The sequence below is a fragment of the Diadema setosum genome, chromosome 12 (genome assembly GCF_964275005.1).
Source record: "Diadema setosum chromosome 12, eeDiaSeto1, whole genome shotgun sequence".
NCBI classification, from domain to species: Eukaryota; Metazoa; Echinodermata; class Echinoidea; order Diadematoida; family Diadematidae; genus Diadema; species Diadema setosum.
Window position 1 is genome coordinate 5765231 of NC_092696.1, and position 21997 is coordinate 5787227.

General features: G+C 40.3%; 1 protein-coding gene across 1 annotated transcript in view; it reads left to right on the forward strand.

The window, feature by feature from the left end:
- Window positions 1-2162: 2162 nt before the first annotated feature.
- LOC140235583 (dynein axonemal intermediate chain 7 homolog) overlaps window positions 2163-21997 on the forward strand; it is a 40253-nt gene continuing 20418 nt past the window's right edge. The window contains exons 1-4 of the mRNA XM_072315588.1: window positions 2163-2252; window positions 10437-10545; window positions 18215-18306; window positions 20556-20660. Coding sequence (XP_072171689.1) covers window positions 2250-2252; window positions 10437-10545; window positions 18215-18306; window positions 20556-20660 — 309 coding nt within the window. The 5' untranslated portion in view covers window positions 2163-2249. The remainder of the gene's footprint in view (window positions 2253-10436; window positions 10546-18214; window positions 18307-20555; window positions 20661-21997) is intronic.

Here is a 21997-nt window from a genome sequence, read left to right on the forward strand (position 1 = left end):
ATGTACGAAATGCGAAGAGATTATTGGGAGAAAAATACAGGACACATTTTCAACCCCTTTTGGCCAGTGCATCATAAAGATTACAGCCGAATAATAATTCATGAAATCATCGCAATCCCGTTGAAGTTTGAGGAAACAATAGGCGCAAAAAGAATCATGATTTTTGGCCGTGTCGTATATCTTTTAATCACGCATTTACGAAATGGGAAGAGTTTATCCGGGAAAAATAAAGGACACATTTTCAACCCATTTTGGCGCGTTATCATAAAAGATTACAGCCGAAGTTATTCATAAAATCATCGCAATCCCGCTGATATTTTAGGTAGAAATAGGCGCAAAAAGGATCGTGAATTCTGCCGTGTCGTATACCTTTCAAGAACGCATGTACGGAATGGGAAGAGATTATGGGGAGAAAAATAAAGAACGCATTTTCAACCATTCTCGCCGGTGCGTGCATCACAAAAAGTTACATCCGAAGTAATTCATGAAATTGCCACAATTCCGCTGATATTTGAGGTAGAAATAGGCGCAAAAAGTATCATGAATTTGGCCATGTGGTGCATCTTTTTAAGAACGCACTTACGAAATTCGAAGAGTTTATCGGGAAAAATAAAGAACACATTTTCAACTTCTTTTGGCGCTTGCATCATAAAAGATTACAGCCGAAGTAATTTATGAAATCGTCACAATCCCGCTGATATTTGAGGTAGAAATAGGCGCAAAAAGTATCATGAATTCGGCCATGTGGTGCATCTTTTTTTTTAAGAACGCTCTTACGAAATTCGAAGAGTTTATCGGGAAAAATAAAGGACACATTTTCAGCCTCTTTTGGCGCTTGCATCTGAAAATATTACAGCCGAAGTAATTTATGAAATCGTCACAATCCCGCTAATATTTTAGGTGGAAATCGGGGCGCAAAAAGGATTGCGAATTCGGCCCTACATGTCGTGTACCTTTCAAGAACGCATGCACAATGCGAATAGATTATCGGGAGAAAAATAAAGAAAATATCACAGCTAAAATAATTCATTAAATCGTCGCAATCCAACTGACCACCAAGAGCAGGTTACGCAGCAAGTTCGTGCGCCGATGTTTAGAAAAAGTCACAAACGCATTTGATACAATCTGATTTTGTTCATTATCATTTTACACTGTAATTCACAAACAAACATTCTATTTTTTCCTATCTTTTTTTTTTAATTTCTTGTGCAATAAATAATGCAAGTTTAAAAAAAAATATTAATCTGTAAAATGTACATGGGTAAGGGGGTACGTCCATAAAAAAACAAGAAAATAAGTTTGCAAATCATTTAATGTTTTTTTAGGTTGTCGTTGTTGACCGGTAAATTTTCTGTTCGGACCGGTAAAAAATGGTAAACCGGGGCATTTACCGGTCCGACAGAGACAGGTTGGACCGGCAGAAAAAATGGGTTAGTGTGCAGCCCTGCCTAATGGGCCTAATACAAGTGATGAAAAAAAAAAGGACGAAATTATGTTTACAATATCAACAACTATTCGTTGAAAATAAGCCAGAAATTTTCGTATACTTATATGACAAAGAATTCCATGACAAAATAAGTTGTGCCTTGCTGTATTACGTTTTTATCTTTGTACAATGAACTTGGCGATCGAGGAATGTAAAAAATCATTTTACAAGTAGGCCTACAAAGAAAAACCGAGTTTACAGTTCAAGTGATAAACGAGTGGTCACCGACCTAACGGGCCGAACCGAAGTTTTAGGCCGGAAGCAGTTGAGCATGTTCGAGGCGGAAAGGAAAAAAGAAAACGTCTTCAGAATTTGGCGGAATTTTTCTCAACGGCGGGCACTTATTTATGCAAATCATCTGCTCCGATCCGTAGAGGAGAATGCCGCGTTACCACCACGTTTGAGGCACGGGTGTGACCACCTCGCGTGCCTTGCTCGTGGCATGCCATTAAAAGCGAAGAATGTCAACAATGCAATTATGCCCCGTTCATATCGGTGATGCTTCATTTGGTAATAAAAAGAGAGATTGAAAATGGGCTTTGTGCATTCAGCCAGTGACATCAAACAAGATACAAAACTCGTATTCGGCAAAAGCTTTGGGAGCGAGCTGTGGCGAGCGACCCGCCGACGACACACACGATATCGCGAGTGTATCATGTGCATGCATTCCTATCCTCAACAAGAATGACGCCGGTATCGTTCGTTTTCTGCGCATGCGCAAGCCTCGCGTTGCCATCTTTCACCGAGAACAAACAGAGGCACCATGGTGAGTAACGAGCCGAAAGTAACCGATAATTTCTTGTGCTGCTTACTCATAGCGGCGTTGAATTGCGCTGATTCTCGTCGATAGCTTACTAAAGACTACATCCGTACCGAGCTTTAGGTCATAATTCTTGCGAACATCGCGAAAATTTAGCTCGACTTCACGGGATGTGGTAATCCTGTCGGCGTGGCGCTTTGAGCGCAGCGTGCATGCAGTGAGCATTGTACACACGCGACATGCTTTATATGTACCAAGTGGGTTTTGATGTGTTCTTAAAATTGTCTCGTACATTCTTGGAAATGTAAACGCTCTTATCCAGCTCAAGAAAATGAATATTAATATCTGGAGCATGTTTAGCCCATGTTTACACCTTTGTCAATAATATGGCTTTTGCAAATTTACCCAACACTTCATCAAAGTGACTTTTATTACCCAGAAACGTTCCCCTTAATTTCGTGGTGGTGATGAGATTGTGATAAAGGTCGTGCACGGAGAAAGGCCTGTAATCTCTGTGCGACTGCCGCTGTTGAGTGATGCTGTGCCGCTCAAATTGGCGGGATGTAGGCAACCGGGGCATGACGTCGACCGTGCGTGGACATGGTGGTGGGACTTTGGATGTGTGCATGTCGTGTGGTCAACTCGGCCCGGATTAATCTGCTTTCTGCACCTGTGAACCTCATGAACAAAGAGAAACACGCAAAATGGTTCACTTAGAATCTAGGCAATGAATGGCATCTAGTTAGGCCTGCACTGCAGCTAAATTTATAGTATGATGGTAGACAGATTTGACTGTACATACAGGCAGTGTAGCTTATGCTGTATCTTGATTTTCTCTTTAAATTTGTGCCATTATGAATTGGGCAACTGACATTGTGAACATTGGGGGTGGTGTGTGTGTGTGTGTGGGGGGGGGGGATATGGAATAATTCAGCACTTTTATTTTACAGTCAATATAGAGTAAACAAAGAGATTACATTTATACCTAATCAAGATTTTTTTTTTTTTTTTTTTGTAGATTTGGTACACATTTGTTGATGTTCATCTAAGTTTTTGTCAAATATGGAATGAAGGATACAGTCGGTGGTATGACCATTTGTAATGATAGCAAGCACACACATTTCTATAGATTTAGATTTTAGATTTAGATTTTATTTTACTCTATAGTTCTAACTAGTGTTATACATCATATACATGTATCATCAATGCTGTGGTCGCCTAAGGTGCCCTTTTCATTGTGAGTTTCCTTTTTTTTTAGTCATGAAATCAAAGAGAAAATCTTGTATCCTTCACTTTCTTGTCTAGATCTAGCATTTGTAGCAATCTACAAATTGTAGCAAAGACTTTAAAGGGGCAAAAGGTTGTCAAATGCAAAATATTCAATAAAAAACAAGAATTACACTTCTTGAAGTGCAAACCAATCATTGCCAATAGGCCAGATGTTGTACAATTTTGTATATGATACACGTACATGGGTAGTTAATTACAATGTACATTGTAAGTCATCACTTTAGTTAATTTACATAAAGTATGTAGGCCCTACATGCCTGTTTGTGTGTGCCTTGAATGTAGGTAGTTTGATAAAAATGTGAAACTTGGAATGCTAAAAAAAATCCTTGTTTTGGATTCTTATGAAACATCTCACATTTTTATCCTTTTCAGTTTACTCAGAAACAATATTGACTTGTAACATGGTGGGGAATGGTGCTTTAAATAGAGCAAAATGTTGAAGGAAATGGCGGTGACTTCAAGTCCTGTCTAATAACGGAAGTGGGTAAGCCTGTCCTCTTGCATCAAGGTTACTGACGCAAAAAAAAAAAAAAAAAATGCATTTTGTATAAAGATTTGTTGAAATATTTGTAAATTGATTACTTATCTTGTGGGGGGGGGGGATGAATCTCTGAGAGCATGTTAAAGTGAGATTTATTGTCATGTATGCATATGTACTTAAAGGGCTGGTATAGTATTGGTGAAGTTAAGGATTGGGCTTCTAACTTTTTGTGAGATATCAAGAAACCTATGAAATAGTACTGAGCATATTTGTACTATTCTAAGAGGAATTCAAAGTTTATTTGATGAAAATTGGTTTTGGAATGGCTGAGACATCCTAAATTAATGTAAAACAAAGCGATCGTAATAAAAGGTGGGTCCCACATTTGATTAGGATCGCTCTGTTTTGGATATCTCACCCATTTCACAACCAATTTTCATCAAATGTTGAAATCTTCTTGGAATTACATGCTCTTTCACACTTCATAGGAGGTTTCTCATTATCTCGCCAGAAAATGTTAGAAAGCTGAAGTTATGACTCGACCAAAACTATACAATCCCTTTACTTAGTCTTCTTTAACCATGCCAAAAATGAAGTGGTACCTACATTGTACATTATTTAGTTGTAGTTCCATTGTTACTGATAACAAACTTGACTTGAGGCACATAACTACAGTATATGGCTTCGAAAATTTAATTTGACTTCCTTCCCCATAAAAATGAAACAAAGAACGGGAGAAACAAATTATTCTACAACCGTGTAATTCTATACTGCATAGGCCCTATAGAGTATAGTGTGCACACCTAAACAAAATAAGCCAGGAAGTGTGAAGATCAAAATTGGTTTAGTTTAATTTTGATCCATGGATGGCATTGAATCAAGTCAACCCAAGTGCATTCTGAATTCAATTCAATTCAATTCAATCATAGTTTATTTCCAATCAACAAAAATCAAAACATAGTACAAAGTAACATGTCATGAAATATTGTTCAAACATTTGTAAAAGATTCATGTAATATCCCGAGAGAAATTATATACCGTTAACAACATTATACAATAATTAGGTGGAACAATGCATTAAAGTTCGTGGGCGTGCGGAAAATAGATTCATTTATGGAAAATATGATCCACTAAAAAGCAAAACTTGTGGGACGTGGATCGCTAGATAAATAATGAGTAAATGATATACCGGTATTATTAGGGATTAAACTTCATAGAATGATGATCACACTTCCAGCCAGTAGGGTGCCAGGGACAATAGTTTTTCATGTTGTTTCTATCATGGTATGGGATGTACAGAATGGCCCGAATTCACGAAGGTGGTACAAATGAAACCATGGTTTAAACCATGGACAAAAACTGGAGTGCCAAGTGTCGCACGGTATATTTCGTTACGAAATTGGTCATTTCGTCGACAAAATGACCGTTTCGTTAACGAAATTATCATTTCGTGGACGAAGTATTCATTTAGTTACCATACGTCATTTCGTTACAAAATAATCATTTCATTGACGAAATGACTGATTTCGTAACGAAATATTCCATGCGACACTTGGCGCTCCATAGATTTTGTCCATGGTTTAAACCATGGTTTCATTTGTACCACCTTCGTGAATTCGGGCCAATATGTACAGTGGACAACAAATTGTTGGCATGCACAAAGCAACCTTTAAAATGTGCTTGAGACTACATTGCAAATGTAACAGCTACTGACACAGTTGCAAATATGTGGGACAGTATTCTAATGCGTACCTCTATCTGGTAGTCGGGTACTCGTGACAAAATCATCCATGTCCAAATATTAAATGCAGATAAGATCAATTTGTTTTTCCCTGTATCACCTACAGTATACTGTATCGGGTATATTCCATGATGTAATGTTTGTACATGTAGCTACAGATCTATGTTGAATTAGAATCATCAACCTATAGTTTAACTTTCCCTTTATACTTAAATATTTTTTTTTTTCTTGGGGGGGGGGGGGGGTGCTGTAGTTGAACAATGCCTCTTTGAAAAAGCACATAGCCTTTGATTTCCTGCCAAATACAATGCCATGAAAAATGATATGTAGGTCTCAATTCATGAAAACAATGTCACTCTTTAATATTCTCACATGGTATCTTGCTAATTTTGGACTCGTCTACCAGTCTCATCCACTACATGCGTGCGCAATACTTTGTACACCCGCAAACGTTGCAAACATTCTCTGTAATATGCATACCCTGTTTGCTGCTTTGATTGAGAATTTTTGTAGTTTGGATGATTATTAGCCCCATTATTATGAAGGTCACATGTATATCAACCATGACTAAGGGGAACCCATCTTCATTCTCTCTCTCTCTCTCTCTCTCTCTCTCTCTCTCTGTGATGCCTATAATAATGTGTATGATAAATGGCAGACCCCATTATGAAATTATCCACAAATGCTAAATGGGAATTTCCTTTTTAAAGTCATCTCCCAAAGAATGTTGATGGCTCTGTTTATCCTGCGAAGAGAAGGGAAGTTATCAATCCCATGCAGAATGCATTGGGACAAAGAGAATGGACTGAGGACTTCTAAGTGTACACTGTACGTATACGTGGCATTCATGGATTGTATACCATATAGTGTTCATGACTAGCTATAAAGTCAATTGGACATACATGTCCAAGTTTATGTCATACTGGAAAACATGATATATTTGCGGCATGAAAATTTTGTGAATCGGAGCCAACGGCCTTTCTCGCAGCATGAAATTTTTTGCAAATTGCCACTGAATGCATATTGTGTAGGCAAGCACTTTCGCATGCATTTTAATTTCGTGAATTTCACGAGTGTCAACATTCGCCGACATGCATTTTAATTTCGCAAATGTTGGCACTCGCGAAATTTACGAAATCAGAATGCACATGAACATTCCTTGTTTTACAGTGTACTATTTTCACTTGCATAATTGATGAAACGCCCATTTGCGTAGAGCAACTAAAACACACTCTAGGACAAGTAGAATAAATGGGCATTTGCCCAAGGGTCCACTTGTGCAAGTGAGAGCATTTAGAATTCATTTTACTTTTTTTTTTGTATACCTTGACAGCTGCAGTATCATGCCCAGCAATTGAATTGTCAATGTAGACTGTGTTAAAAATGATTTGAATTAAAAAATAGAGTAATACAGGGAAAAAATTTCCAACTCAAATTTGATTAGCAGTTTCAGTTTGTGAATGATATTTCATGTGGTAAAACTGTATATCCTGTACACTTCTGTGGAAGAAAACTGGAAAATAGTTTGTGTTGCAATGGTAGAAGAAGTGCATGGCAAATTGCAATGTGATACCAGGAAAATTATTCTCCGTATTAATCAGAACAGCAGATTGGGAGTATTTTCATCAAAATTGGACATAAGAAAGCTATGGAATGTTGACGTTTTACATGTTTTTATAGAAGTACCAGTAACTTTGATTGTAAATACTGGTACACATACACTTGGAGGAGGCACTGATGATGATATTCCTGCACAATTCTTCCTATGGGTGCGTGCACATGTGATATTAAAATCATGTTTTATGCCACTTTTGTAGGAACTGCACTGTCTCCCCCCCCCCCATAGGCATTGCTGTGAGATTATTGCAAAACAACAATTGGGGCAAGGAAGACGTCTTCATTTTGATTGCCTCCTGCCCACATGTTGCTCAATACAGGGGCATTTATTTCTTGTTCATTTATTTCTTTTTAAAAAGGAAATTTAGTTAAGGTCCGTGCATACAGATGTAGTTGAAATATGATAATATGTTTGCCAATGGGGGTACATACATATACAATGTATGTGGTTCTTGAAAACTAATATCGCCTTGATGAAAACACATGGAAACTGAAATGGTAGTACTGGTACATGTACATTCTTTTTAATATCTAATTTTAGATCTGGCTTTGACAAAACCTCTTCAGTCTTGTCAGTGGGATTTTTTTTTTTCCCCTCCAGCATTATTGCTTGACACTAAAAATGATGTGGAAATGCACTTTGGAAAGTCATACCAGTATATTACCCCCAATAGTGTACTGCAGTAGTCTGTGGTCTTCCGGAAAGAGTCGTAACATGAGATGCTCAATGAAATTGCACGTGTACATATTTCTAGGCAGCGGGTCGTTTGGATTGTAATAATACAGTGTAGATGGTAGAGCTTGTATTGAGTGAATGAACATTTCCTGACTCAGCTACATTGTATAGGGACTATTCTGACTTGGGTACAAGGGGTAACAGAAGATGGCAAATTGAGTTTCCTTTCATGCTACGCTTTCTTTCATGTCCCCTCTTTGTGATTTCAAGGATCTCTCTCGTTCCATTCATCTTCTCTGACTGTCTACGTGTCAAAGTGTGTGACTCCTCCTCCCTATTGTGTAGAAGGAAGTGAAAATGATCTCTGAGCTTTCGGGATCGTGGTTAATGAAAACAATGGGTGGCATTCCACATGTACATGCATATTAAAACAGAGTACTTTCCTGTGTAGCACCGTGCACTGTAGCCTGTATGAGCAGCAATTTGTTAAATTTCTTATTATTTGGTGATATTGAGTGGTGGGAGCTTTCTAGGTACTGTTGTAGTCAATACTAGTATCTGAGTAGTACCAGTTAGTACATTTAAAGGGACTGTACAGTACTGGTTGAGGTGGGGATTCAGGTTTATGATATTCCTAAGTGAGATAATGAGAAACCTCTTATGAAATATGAAAGAGCATGTAATTTTAAGAAGGATTCAACGTTTATTTGATGAAAATTGGTTTTCAAATGACTGAGATATCAAAAAAAGTGGAGATAAAAGGCGACAGGCCATGCCTTTTATTAAGATCTCTTTGTTTCACCTTGTTTTTGGATATCTCAGCCATTTCAAAACCAATTTTCATTAAATAAACCTTTGATACCTTTTAGAATTGCATGCTCTTTGACATAATAGAGTGGTTTCTGAATATCTCGCAAAGCGTTAAAGCTAAATCCTCACCTCAACCAGAACTGTAAAGTCCCTCTAATGATTAATAGCACTGGATTACTTGTAAATATATGCAATTACATTGTGCTAACAACTAGATACTTTTGTACTTATTCTGTGAGATTAAAAAGAAAAAATGTCATTTTAATATCACAAATAATAGGAGTACATGTATGTGTACCATACATTAATGGTGTAATCATTTGATACAGTAAACTGCTGATTCAGTTTTTCAAGCAATGGCTGCCAAAGGCCATCCAAATCATTGGAGAAGTTTGAGTGCAGATAACTGCAGCCCCACCCCCTCCCACTTTCACTGAGTATTTTGAAACACTTCTGTAGCCACACACAGGGTAAAAAAAATGTATTCAGCTAGCCAGGCCATTATGTGTGTAATTGATGTGTTTGGAAGCTGCATATAAATTGCAGAGCTAATGAAGGATGTTTTTAACATAGTAAAAGTTTATGCACAACTTCAGAAAAAAAAAAAAAATATCCTCATCAATCAGAAAGCTTGTTTTACGTAGTACAACCTTTAAACAACCAGTGACTGTACCTATCCAGGTCTCGTGTCATGACAGATGTTATGATAGCAATTCTTGTAGAATGGTAACTTCCTGTAGCAACACACAGGAAGCAGGATTCTTGTCATTACTATGGCACTTGCCATTGCAGCAAGAGTGCGATCATTGCAACTTTTCATGAAATGAAACCCATTCAGGCAACATAGGGCCTCATTGCAAGATTTAGTAAAAGGCATATAACGGGTGCAGGAGCCAAAAATTCCTTGCATAATGTTAAAAAAAAGAAAAAAAAAAAGAAAAGACATCCATGAAAGTACAAATGCTACAAATTTCATTATTTATACTTACAGTGCATTGCGGTGGCAAAAATTATAGAGAGTGTTGATAAATGCAATAACATTGCAGCAAAGTTGTGTTGCAGTTATGAATATATGCAAATTGTTGTCACATGAGCTGAAGATAGTTTTGGAAAATGGTGAAGTATGCAAGTTTACATTAAATTTGCTCAACTCTGCAAATCCATGACTTGAATCACTTCATCTGCAGTGGTCAACCATGGATGAGTGAGATGGTGACCATGTGATGAATGACCGTCTGACCCGTATTACACAGTGTGTCTAGAAGACAGCGCTGCACACTGACACTGGTCTGACGGTCCCTGACCTGAAAATGTTGATTTCCAATTTTTTCAACAAACCTCAATATCATCCCTGATTGGACAAAAAGAAATGGAAAAATTGGGTACCTACTGGTCCAACAGACAGGTCAGACCAGTATAAAAAAAAAAAAAAAAAAAAAAAAAAAAATGGGTTCGTGTGCAGCCCTGCAGAAGAAATCATGCTTTGTACATTTTTCATCTTGTCATTTTCCCAGTTGCGAGTGGTGTTGATTATAAATAAAAACGCATCATCCCAATTTCTTTCCGCTCCCTCAGCCTCCGAAACCAAAGTCACCAGCCAAGGGGAAGGGGAAGGGGAAGCTGAGCAAAGCAGAGAAGGAGAGACTGAAAAAAGAGGAGGAGGCACAGAAGCTCAAGGAGGAAGGTAGGTGCCATCCTTTTGTGATGTCAGCTCCGTGTCTGGTTTTTGTTGTTTGTTTGTTTGTTTCATTTTCGACAATTCTTTTGTTTGTTTCATTTTCGATCTGAGAAGATGGCTGGATAGCTCATGTTAGTGGCACAATGCTTAAACAGGGGCAGCAAAAAAAAAAAAAAAAAAAAAAAAAAGAAGCAAAACACACACACAAAAACTGAGGTCCTAAAGCCATGACAATACCTTCTTATATTGAATTCCTTACTATCTCGGGGTATAAAAACAAAAATATTCAGATTTGGGATTTGCAAAATCATCCCATTGTCATGGTTTTAGGACCTCTTTTTTTTTGGGGGGGGGGGGGAATGCCCCTGTTTAAGCACTGATGTGTTCTAATAATGTTGCTGCTTTAACCCAATCCACATCTTATTGCTATTTGGGTTTTGGTTTCCTTTAAGAATGCTGTACTCAACTTTAAAAAAAAAGAAAAGAAAAAAGTACAATACATGTATGTATGCCATGACGGAGAGAGATGGAGAGAGGGGTGAGGTAAAGAGAAAGATGGAGAGAGAGAGAGAGAGAGAGAGAGAGAGATAGATAGATAGATAGATAGATAGATAGATGGATAGATCTATTAGGGAATAATTTTCCAACTCAAATTTGATTAGCAATTTCAGCTGATGAACAATATTTCAAAGTGGTATCCTGTACACTTCTATGGAAGAAAACGGCTTCACATAAGTTGGTTTGTATAGCAGTGGTGTAAAAATGCATAGCAAATTGCGCTGTGATCTTAACCAGGAAAATTATTCCTTGTCTATGCCTGCATGCCAGATGGAATATGGAAGTAATTGCTCCTGAACTGCCCCCACCTCCCCCCCCCCCACACACACACATACTATACGCATGTATACCCTACCACATCTAATCTATCATGTTGAGGGCAGAATAAATTAAATCATAGTTACACACATTGCAAATTATATCAAATGGAATGATAGATACTGCCGTTGCGCTAATCATACAGTATAATTTACCTGAAGGACATCAGAACTTGCTTTGCAGTACGTGTATCAATGACTTGAATCTGAAACGTTTCTGTGATACAGTTGAGACAACAGTATTCAACCAGCTTCTAAAAGCAGGCTATTAAAGCTAGTTTATTGGCTGGTGTGTTTAAGGAAATTAAAGAGTTTATATGTTCTGCTGACTACTTTAAGTTTAAGAAATTCAGAAGAATTCCCATGAGAACAATCGTATGTATTGATATTCTGTTTCATGTGTGTATGATATCCACATACGTCAGGATATTCCCAAAGATAATTCTCTACAGTACCCTTCCCATATTGTCCTGTGGTCATGGGCCCTATAAAAGTTGAATAGAGAAATGCCCACTTTTGTTACTTGTGTGACTACAATAGTATAAATTTTAGTTGCACAAGGCACAAGGCACAGGTATCTGGAGCGTGTTACACCATGAACTGCTGTCTTTTCTGGTGGAAATTTTCTTGTTAGTGCTCATGTGACAGTGTGTGTTGCATCTACAGTGTACATTGTTGTACATGTACTTTCATGTGTCATACTTTGCTTCTTGGTATCTTTAATAGCTCAAGCCCCTGTGATGCAAGGTGTTTCAAACCTGTTGAGGATGGGATGATTTTGCTACAATATGCATTTCCCATACACCCCTGCCCGAGTATACTTGGGACTCGTCCTCAACAGGTTAACTCGATACATGATAACTCGGCTTGTGCACTTCAGCCGTGTAGTATGAATGCATGGATGGTCCTGTGAATGAAATGTTTCCTTTTGTGGGCCATTTTGGTATTGTGTGTGCATTTCCACTGTGTGAGTAACTGGGAGATATTCCCAATGTGAAGAGTGGACAGGACATGAGATAATTGCACAAATTATGGCTATCACGGATACAATGCTTTGCTCACTCATTATGGCACTTTGTCATGAGTGGCAGATCTGGCTAGCAGGTAGAGTTATCACAGGAAGTCAAGTTCTAGGCCATAATGGCGAGGTATGGACATTGATTTGATAAGGGACATCCCCCCTGAGCCTGCTTGCCAGCCAGTGTGGACCATACACCAGCCCTCAACCTGTGAAGTATGGGGACAATTAACGGATCATTGAAATAGGACGTAGCCTCATTAGAAACACTGAGCAACCCATTGTGAAGTTTGGAGCCAATGATAGTCAACTTTCCCCTGCCGAATCACCACCCCCAACCTTAATCCACCCCCCCCCCACCCTGAAGTCCCTGTGCCTGCCTGTCATTGTGACTAAGACCCGTTCTGATTGGTCGGTGAAGTTAGCACTTCCTGTGCCTGAAATCTTCACAGGTGGCTTTATAAAGAGACTGTTCGATGCTGGAGTTTAGCAATACGCTCTGGAGCCAGTCTATGAATCACGCCGTGAATCACGGCTCCTGCCCCGCGTCCTCTTCTTTTCGTTCTGGACCTGTCCGTTCGCCCTGCCGCGGGCCGTGTGAGTTGTACTTAATGGGACCCGTTTTGGGCGGTGGCTGCCAGTTGACGCAGCCTGTCTCCTCTGGAAAGCAGCTCCCGGGGATGTACCTTCCCCGTTGCTAGAACTTGTGAACTCGACTTGGCATGGGCCTAAATATCTACGAAGGTGCCTTTGCTGTTGGGAAGCGCATGCTGCGTGCTTCTTTTGTGTGCTTGGCCAGACTGAGGTATGTTCCCTTCATTTTTGGCAACTTAAACTTACCAATCTTTAGAGAAACATTTATCAGTAAATTCTCATCTCTGCTATTAACTATCTCCAAGCTCTCTTTTATTTTCATCTCGCTATGTGATTGTGCTAGTGTATTGAGTAGTTAATTTTTCAACACTTACTGCATTCTGTACAATTGTGTTTGCTATAGAGTCACTGTGTGTTGCCAAGCACGATTTCTTTTTCTTGGGTGATTTGCACACATTGTGTGTGGTAACAGATGGAGCAGCAGTCTCGGGGCAGATCAGCTTGTAAATGAATATCAACTTCGAACGAATACTAGTAGTGTAGCGCTGTTGTTTGTCATGCTCTCGTATTAACTTTGCGCAGCTGCTGTGAGTGAAACGTTTAGATGGTGGTTACAACAGCTCATACCCAAACGTGCTGATGTGGAAACTGAACTTGATATTGTTTGCATTATTATGGAAGCTTCGATGTTCTGTAGCAGTCAGGGTCAAACTCTTGGTCAGATTTAGCAGGGAATAAATTTGGTGCAGGAATTTGCCCCACGCACGTCTCTGGTGATGCCTCACAAACTTTGAACTTGCCTGCAAATCACAGATGATTTAAAACCCAGTGGAGTCCCATTTTCTGTGCTCAATTTTTCACTTAAAATTCAAACTTGATGCTTGTGGCAGCTTTTTGGTAAAAGTGATGCCCAATTACTGATGAGATTTTTTGCAGAGAATTTGACACTTCTAGTAACAGGGGCAATGCTGGTGGAATTGTCAAATGAGGTTGATGTCATTCTGTGGGAGATGACAAAAGATACATGTACATGCATTTTTGTCCTGTCCTGTCTTTCTGTTTATAGTGCAAATGTTTTCAGCAGCATCATATAGACTCTTTTGTTTTTACATGATTGACTGGTCCAAGGTAGAATATGACTGGCAAGTAATTCCCTTCCTGTTTTGATTGATGTCTTGAGAGTATGAGCAGCTTTTTTCTTTTTTTTTTATTTTAAGCACAACCCTCAATCATAGCACTTTTTTATTAATGGGTATGCTGTATCACGCTTTGACAGATTAATAGACTCAGATAGGCTAGCTACTGCAGTTGTGGATGTGGATGGCATATAAGTGTTGGTGTTCAATTGCTGTAAGCTGCAGGTTAGCGCAACTTCCTCCAGAAATACTGAAACAATGATCAGTCGGTTGCACAATGAATTTGGTTCGGAAGCAGCCTTTCCTAGTCCCTTTCCGGGCGGAGGAAAGCTCAGGTCATCAGCGTGTCACTGTCTTCCAAATATGCACACGGCTTGTTATTACACCTGTAGATAGTCGTCTGCGTTGTGATGAGAACGTCCTGAGAACCTTTACAGAGTGGAGAGCCGCTGTGCAGTCCTCTATCACTGCATTCATCCTTCCATTAATGTGTGTCGGCTTGAGGTTATGTAGAGAGAGATCATAGAAAACCCACCCTCCCAAAGCTTAGTCCTGGCCTATAAATATTCTTTTATTTTTTATTTATTTATTTTTGATGATGACTAGGCTTACAAGGTTTAAACGTTTTTAAAGAACAGTTCACTATTTCACTTTTCCACTTGGTATATTATGCATAAAATGTACAGCTGTACAGTGTACAGTGTTTTCCCACCAAATGTGTATTTACATAGTTATCAACTGGAGCATAGTAATGGCTGTCTGCTTGGCCTACTGAGTGAAAGGACAAGTAAAATATGTATGACTATACCTTATTCAGTTTTCCTTTTTTTTTTTGGGGGGGGGGGGATTAAGTATGGACTGGACTTCAAATGGGAGAATGATTGCACACTATGTGGACCCTCATTGTATTGTAATGGCAGTGTGGTCTTGTGGCTGTAATGGGAAAACCTGGCTTGGACAGCCAGAGCAAACCACAGTCATGATTGCTCTAGCAGGAAATAGAGATTAAGGCTAGGGGTTGGCCTTTGTCTATTCACACATACCTGTGGAGTAGTGCAGTGGTCGGCCTTTGTTCTGGTACCCAGAGTGCCAATGTATGCATGGGCTGGTGCGTGTTCCGCACTGAAAGGAACTGGGCAACTTCCCGCCAGTGCCAGACGGAGCAGTGAAGGAGAGAGCGTCCATGTGTGGATGCCTAGAGAAAGAGAGAGTGCTGAAGTGAAAAGGACTTCAGAGAAGTCTTGTCACTGTTCCAAGTCACAAGCATAGTTGGAATGGGGGCACACACATTTTGAAAGAGGGAACAGCGTTTTCATTTCTTCATACCAGCACAATCATGCATAGATTTTGTGGAAGAATCATTTTGTCGCCATCTAGCGAATGGTTGCCCATGTCGGTACGTATCAAACTGCTTACCGTTTCTGTTTCGTTTCCGATGTTATACTCAGAATTAACTGTACTCCATGGTGTATGATGTTTGCTCTTTTGATTGCTGTAATTTTGCATGGCCTTTTCATCCGCTACGATCAGTCTGTTGACGATTGTTGAAAAGGGAATGATAGGATTTTACTTCTTCGGATGACAAGAGTACAATGTAGGTTGCAGTAGTTGGTGGCAGCATTGGTGGTTACAGTGGCTGGGCATGTGACCTTTGTTACAAGGAATACCATGCTATAATTAGTGGTCTTATTGATGGGCAATCTTACTCCTGTCTGCAGTCTACAACTGCTCAGAAGTTTTGATTGGCACTTCAGTAAAACTCTTCTCTGAATTCTTGTAATTTAAAAAACACAAAAAAATTAATTAAGCTTTTGTGAGGGATCAAATTGTGTGATCTTGATAGATATTAAAATTATAGCTGTTTCTTGAAAGAAGGGCAGGTATAAACCGATAAAAACTGATACCACTCGTGGATGTGGTAAATGTATGCATGCAGAGTGGTAGGTGGAGCGTGTAGTGATGTAGCCATCTGTGCCCGGTACAGGTTAAGAGTTCGCACTGGGGACAGTGACGGGACATATGGTATTTTCAGCGTCCTTGAGCCATTCTGTGGGCACTTGAGGATGTATCTGCACATGCATTTATATTCCAATCCCCAATGGTCTTTTCTGCAAAGATGTAGTGTGTAATCTGACAGGCATACATACCAGTGTATACCAGGGAGCACCTCCCTGTGTATACTGAGCAGAATGATTGTGAATAGGCCTGATGTGTTTGATTTATAGCTTTATTTTTGAAAGTGGCTCTTTAATTTTGTTTTGTTACAAGTACATGTGCACATATGGGATGTTAACACTGTTAACACTGTGTGCCTTGACTGTTTTTTTCCCTTCTATAGGTTAATTGGTAGTCAGTGTAACAATATCTGTCAGTAGCCATTGTTTAGAATCTAAACTGAGCAAGCCCACACCTCTTGACACATAGCAGGAGTTTAGCCTTGATCCAAGGCCTTTGATGTATTATTCATTGTCGACCAAATTGGGCGCATTTCCTTTACTGAAACAATGTAACAATGCACCAGTCTGCTCCACATTGTTAGTGACTGTATCAGCATGTGTGTGCAGCAAATGTGTGCATGCATTGTATGTATGCATAGGCCCTCCTGGTAAATTAACAACTGTTTGCCATAGTGCCTTTTAAGTGTAGAACCTTTAAACTTGCTGTGTGTGTTAGGTGAATTTCAGTGGTCTCTGCTACCACGTGCTTAAACATTAAGGCCCACTTTTGTATGTTTATACTTCTTCCAAGCAGTGCTGGCTGTATTCAAACCAATCACTATTTTAGGCATGCAGAGTCAATCAAGGCACATAGTATTGCAAGATTTGTGTTGATCCATAATTTTATGTGACATGCACACCTTTCCCAGGAAATCATACTAGCAAGAAAGAAAGGAAAAAAAAAAATGAAAGAGAGATAAAAAAAGAAGAAGAGCAAACTGTCTAAGGTATTTCAGAAAGTTCAAAAAGTACAATTATTTCATGAGCAATACATGCATGCTCAAATGTAGAAGACATTATTTAAAGCCACATTAGGCAGGCCATGAACTGATGATGGAAGTACTTGAGAGTTCCATGTTCTATCTTGGGTGGTGATAAGCTCAAGTACCAAGCACACATGCCCCTACATTTCAATCGGGTTGTTACGTAACCGGCTAATCAGTGCTTGCCGCCCAGCAAAATCATTTTGTACTGGACAGGGCTTGATTACAGCTGTAGCTGTACACTGTGCATACAGCCAAAGTGTGCTCGCATGCCATCAGCTTGTTACAGTTTGTGCTGGGTAGGTATGGCTGGGCTACATTTGTACCTCCAACCCCAACTTCATATGAATATGTGCATTCTTGGAAGTCTTGCTTCATGGGGCAGGTATTTTGTATTTGCTGTGTGTTTGTGCTGCGTTTTCAGCTGCTATTTGCAAGTCAGAAATATTTGCCTGTGCTGATTATGTAGTGGAAGAGGCAGTTGACAAAAATATGTTGAGTATTTTCTCTGTTTGCTAAACATGTGCACTGTATTATAAGCTGCTTGGCGGGCAGATAAATGGTGTGAGCAATGGTGCTTTTCAGTGGTGCTGCAATGTCAAGCAGACTGGTGGAATGTACTGATGTCCTCTTGGCGGGAGTGCTCGGCGTTAACGTGCAAGGTTGAAGTGGTGAAGTAGGGCTCATTACAAGGATTTTGGAAGATGTACTTAGTTGAAGAACTTTGATCTTTGAGGGCAAAACTTGATTAATAGTATATTCAAACACAGCTATGTAATTGATGAATGTGTGTAATCAGGCATAATAAGATACGGACAATTTTTCTGAAAATATGTGTCTTTGGAATGCTGTGGAAGTTCTTCCAGGCAATCAGTGAGATCACCTGATTGTTTGTTTCTCTGTCACATGACTGTGATAGGGCTTGCATGATACTATGGTATGTTGTATCTCTTTTGAAGACCTGTCAGGAATCTGAAATTCTTATTTTTCCTTTTGTTTGTGTGTGTGTGTGTTACACTGAATCTGTATTCTGTGTTGATAAATCATTTTTTTGTTCTGTCATTCTTTGCAGAGGAAGAGAAGGCCAGGAAGGAGTTAGAAGAGAAGGAACGGTTGGAGCGGGAGCGCCTTGAGCGGGAGGAACGGGAACGGATATTGGCAGCCGTGAGTATTTGTTATTTCATACTTTGCCAAGTCACCTGTCTGAAAAATATTTGTGAGAAGACAGATCAGTACAGTTTAGCAGGTTAGATAGTTTGATCACCATATCAAACTTATTGGTATTTCAGTGAGCTGTGAAAGTTCGATGTTGCTATTAAAGCAAGTGCTTCTGAGTATGAAATTTATTGACTTGTGGCATTGATGTGGGAAGAGGGGAGACCCAGAAAGAAAAAAACAGACTCCAGAGCATTGGATAAAATGTGTACCTGATACCATCCAGAGACTACATCCAGATTGCCTGGATGAACACTAGATTCTGTTGCTCTGCTCAAAATCTGAACCACAATTCTGATCATAAAGTCAATTGCAGTGCTGTGAAAATGCAGCATTAATATGGAAAAGGGGCTTTCTCCTGAGCTATCGTCTTTCCTTTGGCGGAGTGTCCTGCACAGAGTTCATATCTCTGGCTCTTAACAATCTCGCGATGCAAACTGCACGGTTTCTTGTCGACGGAGACTTCTCAGTGAGTTTTGGTTGTGTGGGTGGCGCTTTTGGAATGTCCAGAGTCAACAAACACTGAACCTTGTCTGAGCAGTAGAGTCGACCCAGGGATGACATGCCGATGACATTCTTAGGGACACTTGTGTGTGACAGGCCAGTCTACAATTAGTATGTCAGGATATCTAGATGTATTTATCTATTATTTTTCCCCCGACTTGTAGATTGGTGTAGTGTAGCATTTCAAAATCTTGAAGAAAGGAAAAGACTTCACAGCGACGAGGGAATAATGTGCCACAATAAAATGACAGGGACTGATGGATACAGCAATGTGCACACCAATTACTGCTGCCAGACATTTGCCCCAAGTTTGTTCTCAAACCTCACCAAGTACACGATGAGTCTCTTTGCTGTGCAGTACACGATAATAAATAACACGATATAAAAACTTGACATGTGTGCCACAGATAAAGGATACAAGCTATCTAAATGCTGTGTGTACGTTCAAAACAATTTGTAGCAGCAGGATATTGTAGTCATATTTGATGCAGCATTTTTGTGTGCACATTCCAAATATAATCCAGAGCTGAGAGGACACAATTTGTTTGAATTTGATGCAACAATTCACGTGTGCATCCGAAATGGTGAGTTCACAAGAGAAGGCACCATTTGAGGATGGAATCTAGAGAGATGGAACAAAGATAGAAAGGGGGGAGGGGGAAGGAAATCTCGTTGCCTTTGCTTCCAAACGTGACTCATTCTTGAGAGGGAGGTAGTGTTAAAAGTACAGGAAACTAACTCATCTTTGTTCTAGCTCTGGTGCTTAGTCGATCCTGATTTTTTTTTTTTTCCCCCTTCTCCCTCTCTTTTTTCCCTTTCACCAAAAACCATAATTGTGCATTTCCTGATCATGAGTTAGGATACAAGGAAAAGGTTCATTAGCCCACGATGAACAAGCATTTGCTCATGCTCATTCAAGGATATTTCTCTGCTCCACACCCCCTCGCCGCTACCCCCACCCCTACCCCTCCTTCCTTTGCCCTTCCCCACACAAACTAGGTCCCTTTTGTAATGTGATGCAAGACACTGAGCAGTGAACTGTATGCATAGCCTTGTTTGTTTGTTTGTTTGTTTGTTTGTTTGTGGCATATCACCATATCACACTCCTGAAAACCTTAAACACCTTGTAGAACTGGTTGATTGAACGTTTTGGCTGGTGGCACTGCCATGTGGATGCTCCTAATTAATGCTTCTAGTGCTGGCTAGGTTTACGTGAGTTTGCTCACAGAGAAAGGCATGTTTAACATCCAAACCTTCATACTCTGTGTCGAGAGTAGGTATTGCAGGATTTCTTGATGCGGATATAGCTGTTAGCCATGTCTGCAATGGCAGTCTGCATATTATCTAGATCACTTCTTGTATCAAACAGTGTGCGGATATAGCTGTTAGCCATGTCTGCAATGGCAGTCTGCATATTATCTAGATCACTTCTTGTATCAAACAGTGTGCCTTGATTAAGAATCCAACTGTTCAGCAATGCATACGATATAGCAGCTCTGGAGTAGTTTTCAGTAGGTGGTGCGAACCAGTTTTAAGATGTGCGCTCCTTTAGGCATTCTGTAGTGAGGACGTTTTGTAACATTGAATAAAGCATGACGTGACGTGCTTGCAAATGAAATGTACACAGGTAATGTGAGAATGTATTGGGCGGTGGTTTGTTCATGCTATCTTATATCATTATTTGGTCGTTGCAGGAACACCAGAGGCATGCTGCTCAGCTGGCTGAACTTGCATCCATCTTGGAAGGGAACTACACTGCCCTCGCTAACCTTGACAATGCCAGGAGGTCAAAGGCCAAGGTACGTACAGAGAGGCCAAAGGTCACGTCAGCTTATAAGGTGTTTCCCCTTCTGTTAGACTATCAGGGAAGCGTGCATTGTGGAATGCAGGTTTGCCAAGCCGGAAATCCTTTACCTTAAAGGATTCCCTCTTTACTAGGCTTTATAGATACAAGTCAATGTCCTTTGCTTCATTGCCCTGTAGCTTTAGTCCAAAATCATCCTAACGTAGGGATATCAGAAAGATAGTGGATGCATGATCGTGCAACTGTTTGACCCTAGCTTCAGTACTACAACTAAACCCAACCAAAGCAAGGCAAGTCTAATTACACTGAATAGACACGATATGTCCGCACTCTTTGCATCAAAATGACAGCAATGTAGTCTTGTGTTGGTTATTAAAGGAGAGGCGAGTTGGATTAGGAAGGAAAGTCGCTCGAAGTCAATCCATGGCGCGGTAAGGCTGTGCTGGGAGGTTAGCGCGCTGTGTGCATGGATTGCTTCAGCTGCGGGGGTTATCTCCTCACTTTGAGTGTGAGTGAGAGTGAAAGGTCGCAGGTCACCTAGAGGGTAAGGGTATGGGCTGATCTGGAGTGAGGCGGGGTGGAAGGGGGGGGGAATAGTTTAAAATCCAATTGAAATCATCCACATCGCGACAAAGCCGAAGTGGCAGGTAGTGGGCGATTACGGGGCCAGCATGGTCTGTGATGTCACCCCCCTTACTCATCCAACCCCACTTGCTTGCCAATTAACCGTGCTGACAGATCCCTAGAATGATGGGACTCTGCGGCTGCACCGCTATCTTACGCATCCCCCACCCCTATTTCTTCCCTCCGCCCCTTCTTTTTGACTCGTTAGGACGACACATTTCGGGGGGGGGGGGGGGGGGGGGGGGAGAGAGCCTTGCGCATTGCCGCGACTTCTCTGAACCGCTCTGCTCTGAATCGGGGTGTTCTGCGTTGTCGGCATCAATGCATTGGAAATGAACAGGGTGGAAATTGGATAATCTACTTCTCTGCTAGGTTGGCGGTTCCTTCAACAAAAATTCAAGCTCCTAATCCCCAGAATTGATGTCAGATGGTGTGTGACACAAACGATGGATGTAAAGAGATGCAAAAAAAGGCCTGACGTGTTCACGTACACATGCAGCGACCGGGTTTTTTGCAGTATGCCTACGTGGCTAAAGAATGAGAACAGTTAGTGACAAATGTATGGGTGGTATCATGTTGGTGTGACTGAGAGGGCAAAATGCGCCTTGACTATGATTTTCCTTGTTTGCCTGTCGCTGGATTTCGTACAGAGCTAAAAATTCGCTGAAGGCTAGATTCGGTTGTCACGTGCTGTGTTTTAATTTGAAC